Genomic DNA, 27,708 nt, shown 5'->3' with positions numbered 1-27,708 from the left:
AAGTTAGGCACTTTGAAAAGATGCTTGGAAGTTAAAATATTTGAAGACCAAAACATTTTGAACAATCAGCCATGAGATCCACATCTCTTTAGTACAATTCAATTCAACTATTGAGTAATGCTCCAAAAGATGCATTAGGGCTTATTTCCTGGTAAGGTCTTATTTTCAGAGAAATACGGTACTAAAATGAGTCCATCTGGTTGACAATCCTGGGGCTTATTTTGGGGGCTTTATTTTATATTACAAGTGTCTTGAAAAATCATGCTAGGGCTTATTTTCCAGTTGGATCTTATTTTGGGGGAAACAAAGTATTTATTAATTTTACCTTTTGATTCATATCACAGTGGGGAAAGGCTTCACTCAGAATATGATGGCTATTTTCATGAGTCAGAACATTGATAGCGTGCCTACATATCAGCTTACCTCCCACCTGAAACCTATAGCTGTTGCTTATATAATAAATCTTCTATAATTTTCAGAAACTGATTTAATATATTGACAAAAAGTTGGGGTATCCTAGGTACCCCAAAAATCTGTTAACACTTTCCTCTTGAAAGTTTGGAGCCTGCCTGTCAGATCTCTAATCTCAAATCTCTACAGATTTCTAACTTCTGTGTTCTCTTTAGTGCCTTTCTTGAAATTTTGCATCTTTGCTGTTATTTGTAAATTACCCCCTCATAAAAGCTTACATTGGGAATAATGATTATAACAATTATTAATGAATAAGTTTGAATATAAGAATTAGAATAAATCAACAAACAATAAAACAAATATTATTTGAGTGATTCTCTGCTTTTAAATTTAGGTTGCAAAATGGCCGACACTCTCTTAAGCAATCTGGACAAACTGCTGCTACAACTTGGTAGGTTGGAAAGTTTCATCCTAAAAAATAGTTACTAAAAGAAATTTGTAACTTTTTATCCCAGGTATTCAAAATTTTAGAATTATCTGAATTAATTGTACAGATGGCCTTTATATAATCTCTTTATGAGAGGATGTAACATTACACAGAAATGTCACTAGTTATAGTCTCACCAAAGTATTTCTTGATGCAGACAATGGTTTAAGAAATTACAACTAAAGATCATTCAGATATTTGCAGATCAGATCTGTTAGCCCTGAACTCTTCTATTACTTCTCATTTTCAATTTGCTTTTTCCTGCTACTATTTCTATTATTTTGCCTTCTGGCCTATTAAAATGGATATTACAAGGGGATGCTGTAAGCAAGAAAAATAATTATAAACTGTAATAGTAAAAGTAATTTGGAGATACACAATTAGAGCCAGAATAAATAGGGAAAATTGCATACTATGATTCACCTACTTAAATTCATATAGAATGGCAATAAAAATTGACCAAACTATGACTGAAAATGCATATTTCTTTTTTACATTTAAATTTTATTTATATCAATACAAAACATGTATATATCTTCTTCAGTTTTTCAGCTTGAACAAGCATCTTACTCAAAGGAATATGAAAGACAACAGATACAGCGTGAGTATATTTTATGAATATATAAAAAGGATGTAATATTATAGCAAAACATCATGCCATGGCTTAATTCATGGATTTATTTTTACTTTTGCAGACTGAGTTTAATTTTGAATATTTAATATTTCATGAATATTTAATATTATAGAATATTTCATATTCTTACTACTTTTCCCATAGCAGCTTTATTTCTGCCTTCCAATATCGTAGATCTATTATCACTTTAGTTATTTTCTCCCTTGCAATTTTCTCTCTTACGTATCTGCATGTGATATCATAATACAAATATGAAATGCTAGAGATACTTTATCATTTCACAAAATAAGCTTTGTCATTTTGGTGTCACTGTGGTTGGGAACAGAAGTTCATGTCTATGCTATGTCACAAAGTATTTGTTTCAATCTTAAAGTCTTTATATACCAACATAAAAAATTATTTTCAGTATATACTGCAAACATTTTGAAGGAAAAGAGTGAAATCTGCCACCTACATGAAGAAATAAATAAAAGTGAGGAAGCAATTCTTAGCTTATGCAGACAAAATAATACCAATAAAGAGAACTGTAACATGTAAGTATATTGTATATAATATTTATTTATATAAACCATTTTTATGGTTTTCTTTTTACTTTATTCTTCTCTTCACTGGAAAAATTCTGAAAATCACTGAAAATCAATAAAAACAATTGTCTATAATAACACAGTGATGTCTAAATGATGCCAAGAGATCAATGACATCATCACATAATAATGCAATTATGCTATTATGTCACAATACATGTTACAAATATGTCAGTCATGACATTTATGCAATGATGTCATATCTGCTTGCACTCCTTAAAATTGCTTCCAGATTGCATCTAAACGAAATTGTACAAAGCTGAAAATATGCAGAGTAATGTAACTCAAATCATCAAAGGTTTGAAACAATTTTCCTTTGAAGAATGTTTGCAATATTGGAGGCATAATCAAGATAAAGCAGTTAAAAGTAAAAAGGGAAAATAGTAAATTGATAACATTTAACTTGTCATTCAAAAATGCATTGCACTAGAACAAATAACAGAATTGGAAGAGACCTTAGAGGTCATTTAGTCCAACTCACTGTTTGAGCAAGAGACCCTATATAATTTCAGACAAGTAGTTGCCCAGTCTCTTCTTAAAAGCATCCAGAGATGGGGCACCCACAATTTTTGAAGGCAAGGCATTCCACTGGTTAATTGTTCTCACCTTTAGGAAATTTCTCCTTAGTTCTAGTTTGCTTCTCTCTTTGATTAATTTCCATCCATTGTTCCTTTTCTTGCCTTCTGATGCTTTGGAAAATAGGTTGACCCTCTCTTCTTTGTGGCAACCTCTTAAAAATTTAGAACACTGCTATCATGTCTTCCTTAGTCCTTCTTTTCACTAGACTAGACATACCCAATTCCTGCAACCATTCTTAGCCTCCAGTTACTAATCATCCTTGTTGCTCTTTTCTGCACTCTTTCCATTGTCTCAACGTCTTTTTTATATTGTGAAAAAAATCTTGAGACACTGGAAAGAGTTCAGAGATAATTATATTATAGCTTTGATACTTCGGACAGTTCTTATGCTGGCTCAACAAATAGATAATTATTATTATTTTAAACTTACTGATCTAGATGGAAACCAACATATGTTATTTTGAAAAAACATGAAGAATATTTACAGAAAGAACTTCAGAATTACCAAGAAGCAACAGAAAAAGACAAGTATGCAAAGACATCTGAACATTTGAAAGACATTTCATATTATGACTTAAATATCTGTATTATGTTTACTAACCAGAATAGTATAGAGTTTTTCAAATCAAATATATTTTTATTAAATTAATATATATATATATATATATATATATATATATATATATATATATATATATATATATATATATATATATATATATATATAATGTATTCAATCTTTTAACACTGTAGTGTGTGTGTGTGTGTGTGTGTGTGTGTATATATATACACACACACACACACACACACACACTACAGTGTTAAAAGATTGAATACATAAGACCAAATCAATCAATGACAGAATTATTCTGAAATAATATAAAATATTATTTTAAGGGGAAAGGGTGATTTACAAACCCACATTATGGAAAAAGAATATTGAAATTACAGCCTTACATCTTTTGGCAATAGGAATACAGTCTTTTGGCAGACTGTATTCATGATGCATAATCTGCCTTTTAGGAATCTGAGAGCTGAAGAGCAATGTCCAATTATCTATTTTATATCCAGTGATTTACTAATCATATTTTGTTAAATGATTAGAGATGGTTATATTATGAATAATTTGATGTTCTGTTCATTAGTAAATAGAAGTGAAAAGTACAATTGAGAACAATATAAAGTATATTTTCATGGGCATTTAAATAGGATGCCACAGATGGTTAATAGTAATAATATGTATTAGTAATAAATACAAATTGTCAGAAATATTCACAGTTAATTAAATAATAGCATATGGTGTTAATGTTGCAAAACTTTAGTTGAACAGAGTGTATATTGTAAAATGTGCTAATCTTTTGAAAATACAATTAATCACCAGTGAAAAATGACTGTATTTTCTTGTTTTAAAAGAAAAATGTACCAGGATTATATGAATCAATATCAAGAAGTTTTCAGGCAGCACCAAGCAAAATATTTAGAAACTACAATTGCCCAAGAATATTATCGTGAAAAAAAAGAATATGAAGAAATTCAAGATCAAGTTCAACAAAATTCCAAATTACTTAAGCAGAAAGAAGCTGAACTGATAGATCTTCACAGTAAAATATGCTTTAATTAATTTTAATTTCATTTATGCAGAGTCCTTAGACTATGAGTTAAAATAAACATAAAAGTTAAATTATTGTTTCAGAATATTTTCCCTTATGGGCATATTTGAAATGGCATTTCCCCCTGAAATTAAAAGCTATTGATAAAGATTGCATTATTCTGAAACCTGTCATATTATGCTTAATGTGTCTGTTTGCTTTTTTTTAAAGACTATACTTATTTGGATTAATACTGTATTTTATACATAGATTAATTATTTTTTCATTCTCATAAACTTAATCTTTACATATTCAGTTCATAAACACTTTCTAGAACTGCTGATTTGGGTTTCTAATGTTACATTTTTTCCAAGATACCATGAGGTTTGTAAGTATGCATAAATGTATCTATGTACATCTCCCAAAACTAAGAAAAAAAGAAGAAAACTGGACAGGATTGGCATGAAGTAGAATTGTTCTGAGACATAAAATTTAGGTTTAACTAAAATTGGAAGGAATTAGCAAAATTCATATACTGAATGTGCTAAAAAAAGATTATCTTAATAAAAGAAGAGATGGGACAACAATGATTAAAAGATGTATACCTGAATATCATGAATATTGTGTTGCTATGACACAAATTCATAGAAACTAGATTGATGGTGGTAGCTTTCAAAATGATTTTTAGTACATTAGGAAGGAATTGTGGTTCCTGATAGCAATAGCAATAACCCTCACCCACTCCCTAAAACTGCTATGTGAGCAAAATCATAAACGGGTGTATTAACTAATATTGCTACTATTACTATTATTAATAACTATTTCTACTAGAACACTAGAATAAACAACTTGGACAGTTTTCCTTCTTTTCTGTTTAATAAGAAGCAGAACAGTTATGAGATTAATTCATTACCATCTTTTTTCCAGAACCTGGTCCCTTTCAGTCACTTTCTTCATGGGCAACACATATGTATCCATTCAACTCCTATTGATTCTATCATGATAGTTGCAAGCTGTTATGCCAATTGAAAAGCACATGTAGCATTAATGTATTTTGCCATTTAAGAAACTAACTAAATTAGAATGAGGAGAAGTAATTGTGGACAATGCTCATACATTCAGGATACGTAATTGTAATCAAGCTCCATATAGGGATATAGGAAATACTAGTTTAAATTTGGTTTAAAATGATTCTACTTAGTTAAATAAAAGACTATCATAATAATTAGTTATATATTATTTTTAGAACTACTAAATGTAAATTGTTATCCTTCCATTATACGTCATAGTGCATCTTAAAATTTGGGGATAGAATTTAAAGCAAATTTAGCTTATAGCCTATGTCTAAAAATAGACTTATGCCCTCACTATTCTTCATCTCTCCCCCTATATGTCTCTCTAGTTTTGTTTCAGTAGCTCCCTCAGTCCAATGAACCAATTTGGAGATTTGAGGAGGGATTACACAAGAGCAGAGTAATTTGTTTTATTCCTGGATACCATTCTATCAGAGTATAATACCAGTGTACATGCATTCAATACATTAATGCAATTTTATTTCATGTTTTATTTGAAATGGAATTAACATCACTAACTTGGTCCCAGATTTATAGAAGCTAGCAGAACTTCATGTTTTCAAATGTTTTATGTAATGTTTTCTAAACGTTTGAGCATTTAATATACAAATTATACCATGGCCACTAGACTGCACTGTAGCCTAATCCTCAATTTAATTTGAAATACTAGGACCAATTGTTGGAAGTCAATTTCACATAATTAAAATGCTATATGAAATTAACACAATGTGTTTCATGTTAGTTACAAGCTAGCATTTTTAAATATAGATTTGAATGTGTCTTATATTGTATACTTTGGGGGGCTAACAAATGATTCATCAAGATGTTAGTCACAAACTGGTAAATTTGGATGGAGAATAAAACTATTCAAATTATGGAGAATCAATTCATTGATTTCAGGTATTTAAATGAAAATGAACATAACTATGAGCAGAATTGTGGCTCCTTTTTAGGTTTTTATTTGAATGTTAAAGTGTGTGTTTTATTGATTCCTTAACATATGAAAGTGCTTCTCTGCAGCAGAACACAAAGGAAACTCTTACTCATGCAGCAGTTCTCAAACAGCAATCAGCTGAACTTGTCAAAACTGCAAAAGAGCTAGAAAAGAAAATGAACTACTTCAAAGAGGTAAGTGCTTATGTTGCAGTCTGTGTGAACATGTCACTGCATCAGATCACAGTGGAAAAGTAATGTATTAGAGCACAGGTGTCAAACTCGCCCCCTCACGTGATGTGTCATGACGTATTGTGACTTTTTTCGCATTGCCGGAGCTGGGGTGGGTGCGGCCTCCACATGATGCAACCGGCCCATGGGCCAGCAGTTTGACATCCCTGTATTAGAGATTGGAGTGTATGAAGTATTTCTGAAGGTGGGAATTTAATCTAAGCAGTGATTAATGAATAACTATAACTATAACAGAAAGGAAATGTATTTATAAGAAATATATTATAGGGATAGGTGAAGCCTAACACCTAGTTAAGTACATTCTGCCAGGAGAAAAGTCAAAGACTATTTGGCTTGTGCACGTACGCATGGAAAGTTAGACAAAAATAAGTGACTTCAGATTAGCTCTGTAACTAACAGGGTAAGGTTTTTGCTTTGGTTTTTTGAGAAAGGAAGGAAGATTAGGTATGCTCGCTATCTTGAGTTATTTATAAATGTAATAAAGATGGGATAAAAATAAACAAAACATTTGCACAAAATAAATGCGTTTTATCTTTTAGCATTTAGGCAATGTTACAGAAGATCAAAAGCATACTGAACAGATGGAAGAGGATTCTAATGTGATAGAGGAAAGAGCAAAAAATCAAGAAAGAAAGAAGGATTTTGATGAAAGGTGGCATTTTAAAATCAAATTTATCACATTAAAATATGAGTTATAAAGAGGTTAATGAATGTTGAAATCTTTACTGTCCAGAAGCTTTCCCCCTTACAAATTCATACTATTACAAATTGTATCTGCTTTACTTACTATTTTGCAGATATATTTTTGTTCTAACAGGTTTAAATAAAGATTTTCAATATAATATTTACACATAGGTTGACTAGTGCAAAAAGGGTTATATTATAGTTTCCTAATGTGAAAGTTCCCTCGCAGTGATTACCTTAGAGTGGAATGGAGTCATCTTACATTGCCTAAAAAGTATAAAAGGGTAGCTATGTGATCCTGGGAAAAGGTGTGACTCAGTGGTGGGATTCAGCCGGTTGGCACCACTTCAGCAGAACTAGTAGCTAATTTTTTGTTGCCCAGGACCAGAATGGACTTCCGGAAGCGGCATCCACACAGAGAACCGGTTGTTCACATATTTGAATCCCATCACTGGTGTGTCTGTTCTAAGAGGTTGCTGTTGGCTCCTAGATCAAATCAGTTTTGGAGCAAATGATGACTGACTCCTCATATAATATAAGTAATTATATAACCACTCTAGACAAGGAATACCTCAACTTAAAGAACAAATACAGTTTCTAGACAACATGAATTCACTCTAGCAACAAAAAGTAAGCAACATATGAACCCTCAAAGAAATAGCATGGTTTTCCATATAATGTTTGCTCTAATAGTCAAAGGACATCTCCACACTAGTATTTAATATAGTATCTCTAATTTATATTGTTATGTTCCCTCTTCTGTTCCCATTTTAAAGTATTGCAAAAAAGTAGATAATACTTGAAGAAACACTGTTAAAAATAAACTAAACCTTTCAAATAATAGCATCCTGATATTATTTAGCTATAAAACATTACGTTTATGTATATTTTTTGCCTTTTCATTGAAAAGAAAATACTGAGACTAAAATTAAACAAATTAAAGCTAAAAAGAACAACAAGCCAAGAATAAAACCAAAAGACAAAGAAAAAAAAAGTGAAGCTAGAACAAAAGTTGGGGTACATTGACTTCCGGTGGCTGCGCGGCGACGGAGACAGCCTTCCCAGGCTGCCCGCGGCTCAGCTGAGTGATTTTCGCCCGAAACAGCGCCGATCAGCTGTTCGGGCGAATTTGAAGCCCCCTCCTCGGGAGAAGAGGAGGGGGTGAGGCCCCAGGTAGGGGTTGAGTTCTCCGGGGCCGCCTGAGCTTGCAGCTTGGGCGGCCGAAGGATCGAACTCCCCCGTAGCCTGGGTCGCTCCCAGCTGGCCAGCGCCTCTGCTCCTGACTTTATGGAGCAGAGCCAGGCGTCTGCGACCACCCCTGCCTGAAGGAAGGACTATGGAATAAAAAGAGCAGGCAGAGCGGTACAAGAGGAAAAGGTGAAGAGGATTATTTTATTCTACTCTCGAGCTTGATGGACTTTTTAAACTCTAAGTGAAAGTGCGTCACAATTGAAAGTAAAAGATGGCGGCTAAACCTCCCCCTAAAATTCTTCGGAGTGCTGGAACTTCCCCGGTGCAACAATCATCATTGCAGGCATTACATCCTCCTGATGTAGTGACATCGAAGGACTTACGAGATGCTCTGGATAAACTTTTGGAATCAATTAATCAATCAATGGGTGATAAATTTGCAAAGATGGAGGAGAAATTGGAGAAATTGGAGGAGAGAATAGAAGAGAGGATGGAACAGAAGTACAGCGTGATGAAGGTAGACATTTTGTCTTCAGTGTATAAAGTGGCTGAATGTGTGGAAGATTTGGATGAAAAAGTCAAAGATTTGACTCAAAAGAATGCTATATTAGAAGCAAAAGTATTGGAGAATGAAGATTTAAGAGACAAAATGGATAGAGAATTGAGTCTTGCTCAATATTTCCAGATGCAGTTTGCCATTAGAATCAGAGGTTTAAAGGAGAATATTAAGGAAGATTTAAAGCAGCTGGTTTCTGAGGCTCTCGAAGTGGTATTGAATCAGCCAGCATCTGAAATAAAAGGAGGTATGGATAAAGTGTATCGTGTGAACTCATGGATTGCTAGACAGAGAAAGCTGCCTAGAGATGTGGTGGTTTATTTTGCAAAAAGAGAAATTAGAGATGAAGTTATACAAGCTGCCTATGATACTAAAGTCGTGATTGCTGATCAAGAAGTTCTGGTTCAAAAAGAAATTCCTCCAAAGATTTTAAGGAGACGGAAGGATTTTACATTTCTGGTGCAAGAGCTCAAGCAACGAGATATAAGGTTCAGATGGGAGATTCCAGCTGGGTTGATGGTGATGTATGAAGGTAAAAGGTACCGTTTGGTTACTGTGATGCAAGCGCGTGATTTCTACAATAATGTTTTAAAAGCAACCCCATTAACACTTCTGGAAGCTGCAAAGGGATCTGGAGAAGGAGAATATCAAGAGGCTGAAGATGGACAGATAGAGGAGAATGGTGCTGCAGGAGATCAAGTTATAACACTTTTGGATGATCCCAGAGAACAGAGGGTGACGCGTGCTGCTTTAAAACGATCAAAAAAGATAAAAGAACAAGATCAGCAGAAGTCTATGGAACTTTCACAACGTACTTACAGCCAAGTAGTGGGAGGTGGGAAAAGATTTGGATGAGGAATGTAAAATTTATATAAGTTTGAAATCTAAGAGAGAATTTTTACAAAATGTTTTATAGATTTAATTTAATTTAATTTAATATTTGCATTTGTATACCGCCCTTTCCCTGAGGACTCAGGGCGGTTTACAGGGAATTAAAAATCAAAACATACAAAAGTTAAAACCAATTTAAAAAGCATTAAATTCACCCTGTACATTAAAACCCCAGTTAAAATTTTCTCCTCAGCCTGGGCCCGAGAGCTCGAAGAGCCAGGTCTTCAGGCCCCGGCGGAATGATCGGAGGTCGGGAGCAGTCCTCAGCTCTACCGGCAGCTGGTTCCAGAGGGCAGGCGCTCCCACTGAGAAGGCCCTATCCCTGGGTGTCACCCGCCGGCAATCTCTCACCGGCGGAACCCTGAGCAGACCCTCCCTGTGGGAGCGCACTGGGTGAAGGGCGTTTGATGCCGGCAGCAGGTGTTCCCTCAAATAACCCGGACCCAGGCCATGTAGGGCTTTATAGGTGATAACCAGCACCTTGAATTTCACCCGGAGGGCAACCGGAAGCCAATGCAGCTCGCGGAGTAGAGGTGTTACATGGGAGTATCGGGAAACCCCCATTACAACTCGCGCGGCCGCATTCTGCACCAGTTGAAGCCTCCGAGTGGTCTTCAAGGGCAGCCCCATGTAGAGAGCGTTACAGTAGTCCAAACGGGAGGTCACAAGCGCATGAGTGACTGTGCGTAGGGCGTCTCGGTCCAGATAGGGACGCAACTGGCGCACCAGGCGAACCTGTGCAAAAGCCCCCCTGGTCACGGCTCCTATGTGATCTTCAAAATTGAGCCGTGAATCCAGGAGGACGCCCAAGTTGCGAGCCCTATCAACGGGGGGTAACACCTCACCCCCCATCATTAGAGGTGGAATAACTTGGTTAACCCGAGACGCCGATATGCACAGCCACTCAGTCTTGGCGGGATTGAGACGAAGCCTGTTTCTCCCCATCCAGACCTGAACCGCCTCCAGGCACCGGGACATCACGGAGAGGGCATCACTGGGTTGGTTCGGGGTGGAAAGAAAAAGTTGGGTATCATCAGCGTACTGGTGATACCCCACCCCAAAACCACGAATGATCTCGCCCAGCGGCTTCATGTAGATGTTGAACAGGAGGGGCGAGAGAACCGACCCCTGAGGGACTCCACAAATGAGAGACCTCGGGGCGGATCTCTGCCCTCCTGTCAACACCGACTGCGAGCGGCCCTGGAGGTAGGAGGAGAACCACCGTAGGACGGTGCCTCCCACTCCCAACCCCCTGAGACGCCGCAGCAGGATACCATGGTCGATGGTATCGAAAGCCGCTGAGAGATCTAATAGGACCAGGACAGAGGAGCAACCCCTGTCCCTAGCCCTCCAGAGATCATTCACCAGCGCGACCAATGCCGTCTCCGTGCTGTGTCCGGGCCTGAAGCCCGATTGGTACGGGTCCAGATAATCAGTTTCCTCCAGGAACAGAGGGAGCTGATGCGCCACCACACTCTCAACAACCTTCGCCAGGAAGCGAAGGTTGGAGACTGGACGATAGTTGTTTAAAACAGCCGGGTCCAAAGCAGGCTTCTTGAGGAGGGGTCTCACCACCGCCTCCTTCAAGGCGGCAGGGAAGACACCCTCCTTCAAAGAAGCAGTTATTACTGCATGGAACCAGCCTCGTGTTCCCTCCCGAGCCGCATAAGCTAGCCAGGAGGGGCACGGATCCAACAAACAGGTGGTGGAGCTCAGTCTCCCCATGATCCTGTCCACATCATCAGGGGAAACAGGGTCGAACTCAGTCCAGATAACGTGCTCAAGACCGCCTGATTCCTCCACATCAGACTCTGCCCAGTCAGAGTCCAAGCCGGTCCGGATCCGAGCGATTTTGTCCGTCAGATGATGACTAAACTCCTCGGCTCGTCCCTGCAAGGGATCCTCCCTCACCTCCTGGTTAAGGAGGGAGCGAGTCACCCTAAACAGGGCGGCCGGGCGATTATCTGCGGACGCGATAAGGGCGGCAAAGTAGTTAGACTTCGCCGTCCTTATCGCCGCAAGATAAGACCTTATGAAGGTTCTTAACTGCAATCGGTCGGATTCGGATCGGCTGGATCTCCAACCGCTCTCTAGACCTCGTCTCCGACGCTTCATCTCCCGGAGCTCCACAGAGAACCATGGAGCCCAACGGGATCTGCGCCGAGTCAGAGGTCGCATGGGTACAACACAGTCGAGTGCCCTGGTGGCAGCCGTTTCCCAGGCCTCCACCAGAGCATCGACTGGGCTGTGGGTAAGGGTGATAGGTATCGGCCCAAGCGCCCTCTGGAACCGATCCGGGTCCATTAGGCGCCTGGGGCGGAACCACCTGGTCGGTTCCGCCGCCCAGCGGCGGGGGATGGCATGACGGAAAACCAGCCTCAGGAGGTAATGATCTGACCATGACAGAGGGGTGATGGACGGAGAACCCCCTCCCAGATCATCCAACCACTGTCCAGACAGGAACACCAGGTCGAGAGTATGATCCCCCTCGTGAGTAGGGCCCTCAATAACCTGGGTCAGGCCCATGGCTGTCATGGAAGCCATGAACTCCCGAGCTAACTCCGACGACCCCCCCAGTGATGGCAGGTTGAAGTCACCCAGGACTATAAGCCTGGGGAACTCCACCGCCAACCCTGAGAGGGTGTCGAGCAGCTCAGGCAGGGCTGTTGCCACACAGCTGGGCGCCAGGTATGTGAGCAACAAGCCCAACTGAACCCGAGGACCACATCTCAAGAGGAGGGATTCACTCCCGGCCATCTGGACAATGGTGGCCTCCCGGGGACACAAAGTCTCCCGAATAACCACTGCCACCCCACCACCCCTGCCCTGAGCCCGTGGCTGGTGCAGCACCCGGAAACCTGGCGGGCATAACTCGGTGAGAGGCACCCCTCCCTCCGAACCCAACCAAGTTTCCGTGATGCACGCTAGATCCGCACATTCCTCCTCGATCAGATCACGGATGAGGGGAGCTTTGTTAACTACGGATCTAGCGTTAAAATAGACCAACCTGAGCTCAGGGGCCTGATCACCCTCATCCCCGGGTAGGAGGGTGCTAACCGGAGGGTCGGAGCGCGCCACCGCTCGGAGATAGCGGGGGCGCGATCCCAGATGTTGATATGGCCCTCCGCGCAAACACCTGCTGCCATACCCTGTCGCCGTGGGGATTCGATGCCCCACCCCCACATTCCCAGCGCCAGCAGCCACCTCCCCCGACCCCGTCCCGTCGGGACCTCTAACAGGTCCAGACTGAGTGCCGGTTACAGATTCCTTCCCCACCCTCCCCTTCCTCCCCCTCCCTAACCTCTTAAAATAACCGGCTAAGAATCTTATCAGGGGCCTCTTAGCGCGTCTTAACTCGAGGCCCCTGTCCAAGCCTGGTATTTAGATTTTAAAAAGCTAAGCATGTATCTGAATTATTAGCCTAAATGTTGGAGGTGCGGTGATAAAGACGTAATATATTTTCATATTTTCATATATGGTAGACTTGCAAAAAGGTTAAGGCTTTTTGGATAAAAATCTGAGGGAATATACTAAGTTGATGTTGAATTTAATTACGGCAGCAAGACTTTTGATAGGATAGTACTGGAAAGAGGAACTGCCAACCATAGAAGAGTGGATTTTAAAGGTTTCCGACTTGGTTGAAATGGTGAAGATTTCGGCCTATTTGAAAGATTACTCGCAGGAACGCTATATTATGGAAGGGAGAAAATGGCTTGAGTTTACTCAGAATAAGTATAGGGTTAAGAAGTTTTATATTTGAATAAGTCTTCTTTCTTTATTTTTTTTTCTTTTCTATATTGGTTTTTTTTTTAATATATATTTATATATATTTAATATTACTAAGGTTTGTTTTATCCTATATAAGCTAGAGAGTGATAGATTTTAGAGTTTATGGTTGTTAGTATATGGTTGTTTATGATTGTTTTTTTTATATATACCTTGTACTTAGCTCTGGGAAGTCGGGGGGGGGGAGGGGGGGAGGGGGGAGAGGAAGGGGGGGAGGGAGAAGGGGGGGGAGGGGGGATTTTTTAAGGGAAAAATTGTATGTTAAAACTTTTTAATAAAAGTTGGGGTACATTTTTTATCTTTTATTTATGAATCAAATTTAGAAACTGATTCTGGTCAGCCTATCTGCTTGAGAGGAATGTCTCATCCATCCATTTAGGAAATTCTAGGCTAGGTGTCCAGAAACATTTTTAAAAAATAGCTGCACTTGCTCTAGCATCTGACTAGCCTTCCCCCTGAATCATGGCTTTCATACATGTCTTTGGAAAGTACCATCTATGTATGCTTTCTTTTCAAATGGCAGTGGACTATTTAACCTTTTCCTCTTCTATTCAATTGTGTCTGATTTTTGGAAACTGACTGGAAAAGTTTCTGTAGTTTGCTTAGCAAACTTTTCAGAGGTGGTTTGCAATTGCCTCTTTCCTAGGACTGAGAGAAATGACTCAGCTGGCTTTGTGGCTAAGGTGGGATTAGAATTCACATTCTCTGTTTCTAGCCTGATGCCTTAACCACTACACCAGACTGTCTCTCCTTTCACTTTTATCAATTTTTAAAGTGTTACAATACAATGATATATATTGCTAGTAGTTTTAAAGAAGTTATTTGCAAAAAAACCAGTTGTGTAATAAATGGAATTTCCAGTATTATTTTAATTTATATTGTGTAATTTTAGTTGAATGTAGTAGTGCCTTTTATGGATTAGCTTCATGTCAGTTCTTAAAATTTTTATTTATCATACTTGTATGCCGTCAAAGGTGACTTTCAAATTAGTGCTAAATTAAAACTAATAATATGCTACAAAGTTTAAAAACATTTGTAGCAATAATGTACTTGTTTTCCAAAAGAAAAGTTTGTATTAACAGTTTTAGTCATAGGTAGGTCAATAATTCTGTAACAATTTGGTATTTTTCCTATGCTTTTCATATTTCTATTAAGCAAGTTGCTCAATAGACATTATCCAGTGAGGACATTAGATTAGATTATGCATTTTTGTATATTCTTATCTTTTATTTCAAAGTAAAATAAAATATGTGTCTCACGTATTTCCATGCTTCTTTCATTGATTTAAAACTTTCTTTCAGCTTGTTCAAAGAGAGTCAACATTTATCGAATGAGAAAGAGCAAACATTTAAACCATTTAATCTACCTAGCATTTTTCAGAAATTAGTTCAAAGTGTGCCAACTGTGAAACCACTATTTCAGATCACAGATAGAGGTAACAAAATATTAAGAGATTTAGCTGTGAGATTTTGAAGTATATACATCTGAATATTGTAGAATATATTAAGGTACTTCACTGCATAATTTGATATCTTTGTTGCAGGAAATGCAGAGGTGTTTCTATATCAGTCATACTGGAACTAGTTAATCAAATAAAACTGACTATTTTCTGTTTTCTATGATGATATGCCATCTTTCCCTTTCAAGGGAGACAGACACTGTCCTGCTCTGAGCACATAGAGCTCTGTTTTGCCCCATTTCTCCTCTTACAAGAAAGAAATGCCACATCCTTTGTGGGCATATCTTTCCAAGAGCCTGGCACCATTTTTTAACCTAGATGTCATCACTATCTCAAACTAAACATGGACAAGATTACTGAACTTCTGAAATCTAACTTGACACAGAATTTTTCTTAAAACCTTTTATCAGTATAGCCATCAACATTTGTAATTTTTATTTGATGAATATTCACAGAATCCATCTGTTCTTCATGGCTAAGATTGCATAGCTGCTGATTCATGCCCTGATTTCTCTCATCTGAATAATTCTAGTAGAATGCTGGGCAGATTATATACATATTGTCCTGTTGTTCTGAGCCTCAATGAACTACTCTTAGTGCCCTCTGTTTCTACTGCCTGTACTAGCTGGATGTTTGCAGAAGGTCAGCACAAAGTTGTATCAGGATGAAATTTGTAATCCCTATTGCTGATTTATATTCTACTGCTCCAGGCTCTGCCTTGAGTCATTGCAAACACCTGATTTCTCTCCTAACAGGTTTACAGGTTATCTTTTAATCATGTTGGAATAAGGCGAAAACACTGCGTTAACATTGCTTCAGCTAAAAAAAAAATTAAGCCTGGAGATAATACCAGAAAAGGTGTTGCCAGGCCAATTTTGTGTTATGGAGGGTGCAAATAGTGAAAACCCTACTCAACTATTGTAATTTTGTTTTACTATAAGATGACTACTACTATGTGATTACCCTTTTGATGTCAGTTTTATATTATTCCTATGTGAGAATCAGCTGAGTAATATAGAGTTCATAATCTTATATAATACAGGTACAGAAAAGAAAGAGGACCTGGCAGGACATTCCAAAGTGACTAGTATGTATTTCAACCATACAGAAAATGAAAATCAGGTATGCAATCAGGTATGCAAACAATGTGTCAAAACCTGATGACTAAAAAAAGGGGGGATTTGGGGTTTTACTGATTAGATTCATTTGTTGTTATAGAAATGGCTAGTTTATAATATTATGGAAAAGTAAAAAGTTGAGATTCAGGGTTAATGCTTCCTTCTACTGCAACAGAGGGAGTCTGTTCTTTTTCCCTTCTTCCCTTCACTTCCCCCCCTTTCCTCCCCACAGTATCCTACTATTTGCTTTTGTATTTTTGTATTTTATTCTATAATCCAGGGGTCTTCAAACTTGTCCTTTTTATGACTTGTGGACTTCAACTCCCAGAATTCCTCACCCAGGCACGCTGGCTGAGGAATTCTGGAAGTTGAAGTCCACAAGTCATAAAAGGGACAAGTTTGAAGACCTCTGCTATAATCTAATAAAATGTTACAAACTGTAGAAAAAAGTAAAAAAGTACTGGTTTTAGTTTCTTCAGTGGCTGTTCCTTTGCTAAATCACTTTCCCTTTGCACTGACAAATGTATGATGAATTTATCCATGTTTATTAATATGCACCACTACCAGCTAGCTCAGGGGTCTACAAAGTTGGCAATTTTAAGAGGGGTCTACAAACTTGGTACTTTTAAGACTAGTGGACTTCAATTCCCAGAATTCCTCAGCCATCATGGCTGGTTGAGGAATTCTGGAAGTTGTGAAGTCCACAGGTCTTAAAAGTTGCTAAGTTTGTAGACCCCTGAACTAGCTGGTCAGCCCTTCTTCCTCTCTCCCTCTCTTCTTCTTCCTCCCTGCCTTCTGAGCTCTACTTTCATAGTGTAGTAAGAATGCAACCCCCACCCCCACCCCAGTCCCTTCCCTGTACCCTTAAAGACACAGGAATCAAGTGGAAAGCAAGAAAGGCTCACAAAAGCCTCCCAGAATAAAGAAATACTAAACTCCAGGTTTTTTTCTTTAAGCTGCCTCAGGCATATCTCAGTTTAAGCAATGTGGCAATTGTGAAAAGCGATAAGTTTAAATTAAGCCTGTTTACCTACAAAGAAAACTTGCTAAAAGCCATAGACAGACTCAAGATAAGGGTGTAAAACTAATTACATTTGTTTAAAGGAATTAAACCTACGGAAGCCAACACTTTGGACTCATTGCTAGCCTTTGTGAAACAGACTAAAATATTCCAATAACCAAAGCACACAAACTGAGCCTCTGAAATACAAAACGCTGTAAAAACTGTATAAAAATCCTTATGGCAATCCATCCAAGCTGCCAGATGACCAGGAACCCACTGGCTTCCAAAATAAACCCACCTCCTTTTTGACATGCTCGTCTCCAGGCTTTTCACTTCATCAGCACTGATTGCATTCTCCTGGCTGGAGAAAATGAACCAGGGGACCTTGTCTTCCAGCAACAGCTGCTACTTCTTCCCAGTCTTTTTCCTCTCTGCCTGCTGAGCTCTCCTTCCACAGCTTCTTCTCCATCCCCTTCTCTTTCCCTATTGTCTTTTTTCCCCCTTTCCTGCCCAAACCACCTCCTTTTATATCCTCTCCTCTCCCCCTTTTTCTTCAGTTCACCTCCAGCTCTGTGCTGCTTCCAGAAGCGCCAATCAGCTGGAGCCCTGCCGACACTCCTGGGGCTTCTGCCGAGCCCCAACAGTCCTGCAGCTCCAGCTGCCTCTCCCTCAGGCTTGAGTCGCTTCAGCTCATTCCCCTCCCCTGCTACATTTCTCTAGGATGGTCGCATACCACCTGCCACTAGTGGTATACATACCACTGGTTGAAAAGCCCTGCTCTAGGAGAATGAATGGGTCTTCAATCAGAATTTTATACTCCTCTTAATTTAAATACATATTTTTTTTGTTTTAGAAATGTGATAATTCGGAAACCAAGATTGTAGAAACAGATTCATCTATAACAAGTAATCCCAAAGAAATATCAAATAGGTAATTTTTCAATCATCCTACCTTCATTAATAATATGTAGTTTATGAAAATATATGAAAATAATTCTGCTGATATAAATTATTTTCTGAATTGTTTCAGATTATTAGCTAATCAGAAGAACACACTTACTAAACAGTGCTTTAACACTGAAAATACAAAAGGTAAAATCTTATTAAAGTATGTATTATATATATTGCCATTTACTATTACCTCTTTGATAAAAAAAAGGTTTTATCAGAAAAGATGAAAATAATTTACTCTCCATATTATTTAGGAAGATTGGGAGACTCATTATAGCTGATTTGAAACAAGTGATTTTATATAAATATTACTAAATAATATTTCATTAAGTAGACCAGTTAAAATCATATTTATACATTGTATTATTGTTTTATCCCCAGGTATTTAATCTTTTAGTTTTTATTATATTTTATTGTAAACCATGTTGTAAATAATATGGTATAGGACAAAAATTTAATACATTAATTTATATTTTATTACTCTTAATCGAATAATTTTCAATATTTTATATATTGAAATATACTATTTTACATTATAGTCTTAATATCATGTATATCACTTTTTACTTATTAAATATATTATTCTGTGTGAATAATTGTAATCTGGCTATTTTTTTGTATCTTAAATTGTTTATCTTTTTGCATTATTTTCTCCTAGTCAATGAGCATAAACATTTTGATTTCATTTGATTTTGATCTTTTTTATTTTGATTTGAGGTATGAGTGGTTTTGGAGGGCAGGTATGTAGGGAGAAAGTCTTATTTATGAAGAAAAGCCTAATTTTTCATCATTAGAGTTTGCTGTAAATTACCGTATTTTCTGGCGTATAAGACGACTTTGTAACCCATGAAAATCATCTCAAAAGTTGGGGGGTCGTCTTATACGCCCAGTCGTCTTATACGCCGGAAAAAAGTACATAAATCAATCGAGTGCCCCCGTTCTTGCAAAGCAACTTCAAGCCTCCTTAGTCCAGTCCCCCCTCCAATGTGACTCTCCCTTCCCACCCCCAAGAGCCTCTCAGCCCCACTGAACTATATTTTTCAAAGATCCTGGAGCACTGGGGAACTACCAGAGGACTGGAAGAGAGCTGATGTAGTTCCCATCTTCAAAAAAGGGAAAAAATAGATTCAGGAAACTACAGACCTATCAGCCTGACCTCAATACCTGGGAAGATTCTGGAAAAGATAATCAAACAACAAATCAGCAAACACCTAGATACAAACAAAGTCATTACTAAAAGCCAACATGGGTTTGTCAAAAACAGATCATGCCAGACAAATCTTATTACATTCTTTGACCAAGTGACAAAATTAGTGGACCAGAGGAATGCTGTAGATATAATTTACTTGGACTTCAGTAAGGCATTTGATAAAGTAGATCACAACCTACTACTTGATAAGATAGAAAAATGTGGGTTAGATAGCATCACCACCAAATGGATTCGTAGCTGGCTGACAGGCCGTACTCGATTGTGGTCCTCAATGGAACTGCATCTACATGGAAGGAAGTGTGTAGTGGGGTGCCCCAGGACTCTGTTCTGGGCCCAGTGGTCTTCAACATCTTCATTAACGATTTGGATGAGGGGATAGATGGGGAACTCATCAAATCTGCAGACAACACCAAGCTGGCAGGAATAGCCAATACTCCAGAAGATAGGCTTAAAATACAGGAGGATCTGGACAGACTCGAACACTGGGTGCTATCTAACAAAATGAAAATCAGTGGTGAAAAAAGTAAGGTTCTACATTTAGGCAGGAAAAATCAAATGCACAGGTATAGTAGGGGGTTGGACTAGATGACCTCCAAGGTCCCTTCCAACTTTATTATTATTATTATTATTATTATTATTATTATTATTATTATTATTATTATTATTATTATTATTATTATTATTATTATTATTATTAATGCACAGGTATAGTATAGGTGGTACCTTGCTCAATAGTAGTAACTGTGAGAGGGATCTCGGAGTCCTAATAGACAATCACTTCAATATGAGCCAGCAGTGTGCTGCAGCTGCCAAAAAAGCCAACACAGTGCTAGGCTGCATTAACAGAGGGATAGAATCAAGATCAAGTGAAGTACTAATACCACTTTACAATGCTTTGGTAAGGCCACACCTGGAATACTGCATCCAGTTTTGGTCACCACGATGTAAAAAAGATGTCGAGACTCTAGAAAGGGTACAGAGAAGAGCAACAAAGATGATTGGGGGACTGGAGGCTAAAACATATAGGGAACGGTTGCTGGAATTGGGTATGTGTAGTTTAACGAAGAGAAGGGTGAGGGGTGACATGATAGCAGTGTTCCAATATCTCAGGGGCTGCCACAAAGAAGAGGGAGTCAGGCTATTCTCCAAAGCACCTGAAAGCAGGACAAGAAGCAATGGATGGAAACTAGTCAAGGAGAGAAGCAACCTAGAACTAAGGAGAAACTTCCTGACAGTTAGAACAACTAACCAGTGGAACAACCTGCCTCCAGAAGCGGTGAATGCTCCAACACTGGAAGTTTTTAAGAAGAGACTGGACAGCCATTTGCCTGAAATGGTATAGGGTTTCCTGCCTGAGCAGGGGGTTGGACTAGATGACTTCTAAGGTCCCTTCCAACTTATTATTATTATAAAATATATTACAAAAAAAATCACAAAAGGTGATCATGTGACCCTGGGACACTGCAACTGTCATAAATATGAATCAGTTGCCAGTTTTGATCACATGACACTGGGGATGCTGCAATGGTTGTCAGTTTGAAAAACAGTCATAAGTCACTTTTTTCAGTGCTGTTGTAAGATGTGATGTATCTCATTAATATGGATTATACTTGCTTGATCAAGCACCAATTCTAGGGCTGTGCAAATTCTTTGAAATAGGTTCTTTGGAATACATGACTTTTTTATTGTTAAAGCAATTTGTCTTTTTCCAAGCTTGCACAACTGTTGTGAAAGCTGCTTCTATTGTCTCATCATACTTTGGATGCAAAGCCTGTATGTTCTGGAATAGTGAGGGCAAACCTTTTAGAGACCGAGTGCCCGTATCTAGGGCTGCAGAGTGATTTCGTGCCCCCCCCCACAGCCGATCCGGGTGGCATAGGCCTTTTCCAGGCCTCTGGAGCCCAGATCGGGCTGCTGGTGTGCTGCAAAATCTCCTCACAGCCATGGATGCAAGCTCCAGAGGCTTGGAAAAGGCCTCTGCCGCCTGGATAGGCCGTGGGGAGTGGGAGGGCATGAAATCGCTCTGCAGGCATACCTGGACTCACGCTGGCAGCTGCCTCCACCATGCAGCCTGGATCTGCCGAACTCTTGCAGCTGCTCCCTGACTCCCAGTGCAGAGAGAAAGAGAGCTAGAACGCAGGCGCACATGGAGAGGTGGAAGGGAGCTGCCTGTCCCCGCCTGCCTGTCCCTGCCTCCGCGTGCCTCCTGTGGCACGTATGCCATAGGTTTGCCACCACGGTTCTGGAAGATCTGGTTCAAAGGATTTGCAGAGCCCTAATCCCTGCATCCTATTGCTATTGCTATACTAGAATTATGTCCCATAATACTTTTGGTTGCTCGTGGTAGCATATTTTTTATTTATTTATTTCATATGTGTAACAGAACACAGCATTAATGTAGAAAATTTTAAAAAACACCATATAAAATGTGCTTCAAAGTATAAAAACAGAACAGCGAATTATTTTAAAAATGCACAATATGAATGATGAGTAAAATTATGAATAAAATTAAATTATATATGAGCATTTACTAGAATGGCTAAGCCTATGGCCAGATATTTAGATCATTTAGCTATTAGACAACATACTTAGGTAACATACTTAGGGATCTCCCTTCATTTTATCCCCTCAACAACCTTCATGAGAGATTGGGTTGAGAGATATGCACTGGCAGAGTTACCCACTGAATGTCATGATAAAATGAGCCTGAATCACAGTGGTTCCAGTCTAGCACCTTTACCATTATATTGCATTGGTGAGTTGCAGCACTGCACATATTGGAGTGAGGCAAGAAATGAATTAAGTATGTGAGGCAAGAAATGACTTCTTGGGGTAAAGTGAGGTCTTCTTTTTTTCCTTCTCAACAGATCCTACAATGCTTGGCTCTTCACCTTGTTATATCCTACATCAGATCCCCAAGTTCTTAAATTGGCCACTGGAATATTTTGCCTCTCACCCTCTCAGTTCATAAATTTGTTTTTTTATTGTCTATTTGGGAAACCCCTTCTAGGTGTTGAATTTCTCATGGGTCCACAATTTCAGGGAAATAAATCAAATGATGGGTTGTAGTTTGGTATTCTGCTCTCTGTATTTTACAATTTTTCTGACATTGATGCTAAAAGCTGATATACAGCTATGTGACTGGGAATATAGCAGCATGCATTTCTCAGTAATGTACTAGTATAATCACCAATGCTATATACCATCTTGATTTTTATAAAATATAATTTTCTATGGTAGGAAAAAAGGCTGACTACAAAGAAAAGGAAAACAAATCAATGGATTCTGCAGTTATATCTCAAGTTAGTTTAACATCTTGTTATATTGTTCTATTAAATGATTTTCAATAATTTTGAAAACCAGATATATGCTAATGTTATTTGAGTTGATGTTTGCTGCTTTAAATTCCTTACATTGTACTTTTTTGGAAGGCAGTTGGTTGAGAAAAATGCTCTTCATATAACATTCCTGCACAGAACACTAACAGCTTCAAATCTATGTGGGTAGATTTCTCTCTGAAGAAACACTTCAGTTCTTATTCCATCATTTATGTATTGGTTTTATAAATTTGGATAGTGTTTTGGGTAGTGAGATGGGTGGCATATAAATTAAATAAGTACATTTATGAAATAAATAAATTTATATCTTACAACTTCCGTATTATTGCTCCAAAAGTGATTGTTGAAAAAATTTAAAAGCCCTGAATATATTTGTGGTAGTCATGGTTTCCTCAAATATGATATAGCAGCATTTTCTTAAACAGGATAGGCAGACAGAAATTTATACTAAACCTACTGGATGTTATTCTTCAACAAGAGATGAAGATACTGCAGCAACTCCAGAGCCTAACATACTTCCAAAGACACCTGACTCTGGTGGGATGAGAACTCCATTTGAACTGTAAGCATTGTTCAAATTCTGCTTTTCTTCAGGATCCTTCTAAAGAATTATTTTTAAGTTCCACTTAATATTTATAACTTCTTCTCTTTCATTGTACTAGGTTTCCACCAGAAAGTGAAGGATTACTGGCCAAGTCACCTGCTTTTTCTTTTCTTTCTGGATTTACCTCAAAGACACAGTCACCTGCATTTCATTTTTTTGATTTTTCTGCATTTGGAACGGAGAGCTTATTAGATCAGGTAATAATAAATGTTTAGTGTACTTAGCTATTTTTAGGCTGATTACCCTATTCACCAGGGAAGCTTCGTGTTTTTGTTAAAGATTTAGACTAGAATTGACAATATTCAGGTTGAAATCCTAACTTGACTATTCTTGGATAAAAGAGGGAAGAATAATCATGATCAAGACCTAGAGTTAAGTGGAAGAAAACCAATAAAGAGTTGCCAAAGCCAAGGAACAGAGAGCAAAAGACCTGGTTGATGCATACAGACCATGATGTGACTTTGGTCTTACCACTAAAGTTCCCTTCTGCCACATTTCTGGTCACCATTCCACAATGCTCCTTACTGGATGGTACATTATTACTTACTGGATGGTACATTATCCTTTCTTGTTTTTCTTCGCTTCTCATCCAAGAAGCTTCTTCAGCTCTGACTGGATGGTGGAGAATGGAAGGATTTATATCCCTTACAGATAGCTGATAATTTGCATTCTTTTAGAGAATTGTTGAGGACACTTGGAGGGTTTTCTGTGTTTTCAAGGTCAGCTGAGTGGTGCAAGTGGGTGTGGAGTCTTCTTGGAACTACTGAAAGGACACCTTGTAGATTGGAGATAGAGGAAGTCAAATCCCTCCCCCTCTATTAAGGGCTGTTCAGTTTTCACATAATGGCCTCTTTGACCCTCTTTCAAACAGTGGTCCTCTCTGTCCAAATGTGGACATTGCTGTATTCGAAAGAGTGGCCTTTATCTTTTAAATGCAGATGGTTCTCCTATGTTGTGCCATGCGTTTATGAAGTAGTTTTTCCCCCCAATGTACAGATCTGCACATGTCTCACTGCATTGTACTGTATATACTACTGTACCTTAGTTTGTGTCTGGGTGTTTTATCCTTGGGGTGAACAAACTTTTGCCTTAGTGTATTCTTGGGTTTAAAGGGAGCACGTATGTTGTGTTGGCTAAAGACCCTCCTGAGCTTTTCAAATATTCCTGCAATTTATGGAATGACAACATTGTTTCATTTATTGTTCTTTTCTGTTATGGAGGAGCTCCTGCAGGGTCTTTTTGGGGCTTTGATGAAGGCCCATTTTGGGATAGCTACACATTCTGAGGGCCTCTTTGATGTGTTTTAGGTTTTTTCTTTCCCATCTTTGCTGGTGGGCCAGCCTTCAGCTTGGTGGTGTAGGGTTCCAATAACTCCCATTTTGTGCTCCAGTGGGGTGAGAATCAAAATGTAAATATTGATCTGTGTGTGGCAGTTTTCTGTAAACTCCAATGTTAAGGCTTCTATCTTCCTTAATGTGTATTGCACAGTCCAGGAAGGCTAGACTATTTTCTTTAACATCTTCCTGTGTGAATTTGATGTATCTGTCCACAGAGTTGCAGTACAATGCAGTACAATGCGATGAGACATATGCAGATCTATACATTGGAGAAACCAAACAGCCACTTCATAAATGCATGGCACAACATAGGAGAACAAACCCATCAGGACAAGATTCAGCAGTCCATCTGCATTTAAAAGACAAAGGCCACTCTTTTGAAGTTAGCAAAATCCACATTTTGGACAGAGAGGATTGCTGGTTTGAAAGAGGGGTCAAAGAGGCCATCAAATTGAACAGCCCTCTCTCAATAGAAGGAGGGATACGACATCATCTATCTGCAGTCTACAACACGGTCTTTTCAGCAGTTCCAAGAAGGCTCCACACCCATTTGCACCACTCAGGTGACCTTGAGGACACAGATAAATCTCCAAGTGGTCTAAACGACTCTCTGAAAGAATGCAAGTGACCAGCAGTCTGCAAGAAATTTAAGTACTTCCATTCCCCACTATCCAGTCAGTGCTGAAGAAGCTTCTTTGGTGAGAAGTGAAATGTCTTCAAAGAAAAACAGGAAAGTCCAGTTGCCTCTTGAAAAAGCACCTTTGGGGCAACTATGACCTTGATGACTGAGAATCTCCATAGACAGATGGTACATTATCCTATTTATACTAGATTATATATGCATGTTAGCATTACTGTTTATGCTATGCTCGTGTTCTTCATTTGACTTTATTTATATCCTGTTATTGTGTTCTGTTCAACGTGCAGTTACAAAGATTCAACTCACTTAGTTGAGAAACTCAGTACACTCAGTTCTGGCAATAGATTGATTGGTTTTGATGTGGTCTCGTTCTTCACCAAAGATCAAGGAGACCACATGAAACTAATGAATTCATCAGCATAATTCAAGAAGACATTGCTATATATTAAGAGGGTATTTCCTGAAGATACCACAAACCTCTTCCATCATTGCTTCATGTCCAGTTACATACAATAGAACAATGAATTTTATGAGCAAAATGTGGGAGTTGCCATGGGGAACCATTTTAGCCTAGGCATAGCCAATTTCTACATGAAGAAATTCAAAGGGCATGGGATATTGAACCCTTAAAGGCATCCATCTGGCTCTGGTATTTGAATGCCATTTTTGTGATCTGGAGTCCTGGTAAAGAAGTCAAGAAATCCTTAAAACATCTGAATAGCCATCTCCAGAGTGCACTGTTGGATGATCTGAAAGATGACCTGTCATGGAGAAAGTCTATATATGTGGTCACTAAGAGTAAATAGTAATTTGATAGAATAATCAATCAATCAATCGTTTAGGAAAACTATGAGAAAACAAAGGATAGGATGGAAATGCAAATAATTATTCCTGGTGCATAGGACATGCTTAGAAAGAAATTAAGAGTATGGGACCACTAATTAAGCTGAATAATTCAGGTCAGAAAAATAACCCCACATAATTAACTATGGATTTGCTTCCACAAGCTGTGTTGATCATCTTTAATTTGTTAGAGAGGTATTAAACACATTTAAAAACAAGTCCTGTTACAGAGGTTCTCTGATTGATGCTGTGACATCCCACCCACCCCCATGAATAAAGCTAATGAGTTCTTCCTTGGTATTATTGAGTGTGCCACTGGCTATGCTCTTATCTCATTTTATATCCTATTTGCCCATACATATAACTACTGTGCCATTTTCTAATGAATTCACATGGTCTTTTAGTCAGGTGAAAGCTGCTCTACTGGAAATATAAATCCAATTTCTCCACACAAAGATATTGGTAAGTTTTCATAGTAGAGATATGTTGTGACTAGCTGTTGTCTATTCATAAATTACTGAAAGGCATTTATATTGAGAGCCAGACTATGACTTTACTCTTTTAACAAAAATATTTAAAAAAGAACTCCATCCAGGAGCTAATGCCATTTTCCCAATTTATATGTTCTGGAGAATTTCAAATCCAATATTATGATTAACAATGGTGTTATCTTTTGTTTTTTATTTTAACAATGGCTTATAATCAATATTCATATGTTATTGATATATACTGTATCAAATGTTAATTCAGAATATTATTCTTTTCAAGGAGATTTCTTTGGAAAAATGGATAATGAAGACTCATTTACATTTGCATTTCCAACACTTCCTTCTGCTCAGGTTTTTCAAGATGGGAAAGAAGATTTTAATTTTCCCTTTGCTTTTGGATCTTCTGAGCAATCCACTCTAAAAGGTTTTCAATCTGCCTCAGAAAACAGAAAGCCATTTTCACTTTTCTGAATGTATCCTTAATTGTGTTGTAATATTCTACATAAAACAAGAAAAAATAATGGAAGAAAGTGAATATAAATATTTTTAGACATGTTGACATGTTTTCATTCAATTCTTTTTCAGTTTATAAATAGCTCTTCTTTAAAAGGTTAAAGGCATCTATTCTATTTGTTTAAGTGTGTAATGTGTTTTATTGTGGGGCATACAGGGTAAGCTTCTAAATTTGCACATTAGCCTTTTCAACAGGTTTGCTGATATTGACAAAAGAATGAACTGTTTGTTTCTAGAAATGTAAAAGCAGTTTTGGTGAAGTTTTTATAGTTAATAATGGCAAAGTTGTTTCCCTTTGTTCTATTGATATATTTAAGATTATATTGTTACACTGTTATATATTTTACATATAAGCAAAATATTGTTTTCAACATTTTAAAACATGAATTTTTAGAAAATGTTATAGAATAAAACAATTTAAATTGAAATTAATTTTATATCACCATATTATAACTTCACATTTCTTCACATCTGGAAAGAAGGGACATTAAAATCACTTCTATGAACTGGTCTATTTTCAAGACAACAAAATATGATCCAATTAGCCAACAGATTA

The 27,708-nt window shown here is 38.1% G+C and overlaps 1 protein-coding gene across 1 annotated transcript in view; it reads left to right on the top strand.

Annotated features, from left to right (window-relative positions):
* The window catches only part of LOC308664632 (protein SIX6OS1), a gene marked incomplete at both ends in the record, with an annotated part of 38,565 nt that extends 11,455 nt beyond the window's left edge, over positions 1–27,110 (top strand). Inside the window, 14 exons of the mRNA XM_081322046.1 lie at positions 3,133–3,222; positions 4,108–4,295; positions 5,211–5,253; positions 6,364–6,484; positions 7,081–7,193; positions 14,951–15,084; positions 16,151–16,242; positions 18,083–18,159; positions 18,259–18,320; positions 22,630–22,691; positions 23,153–23,289; positions 23,390–23,528; positions 26,556–26,613; positions 26,920–27,110. Coding sequence (XP_081178172.1) covers positions 3,133–3,222; positions 4,108–4,295; positions 5,211–5,253; positions 6,364–6,484; positions 7,081–7,193; positions 14,951–15,084; positions 16,151–16,242; positions 18,083–18,159; positions 18,259–18,320; positions 22,630–22,691; positions 23,153–23,289; positions 23,390–23,528; positions 26,556–26,613; positions 26,920–27,110 — 1,507 coding nt within the window. The remainder of the gene's footprint in view (positions 1–3,132; positions 3,223–4,107; positions 4,296–5,210; positions 5,254–6,363; positions 6,485–7,080; positions 7,194–14,950; positions 15,085–16,150; positions 16,243–18,082; positions 18,160–18,258; positions 18,321–22,629; positions 22,692–23,152; positions 23,290–23,389; positions 23,529–26,555; positions 26,614–26,919) is intronic.
* Between the last annotated feature and the right edge of the window lie 598 nt (positions 27,111–27,708).

Source organism: Vipera berus (genome assembly GCF_964194415.1).
Source record: "Vipera berus genome assembly, chromosome: 1".
Taxonomy (NCBI): domain Eukaryota; kingdom Metazoa; phylum Chordata; class Lepidosauria; order Squamata; family Viperidae; genus Vipera; species Vipera berus.
The sequence above is the reverse complement of the archived record's forward strand: the minus strand, read 5'-3'. Positions and strand labels throughout refer to the sequence as shown.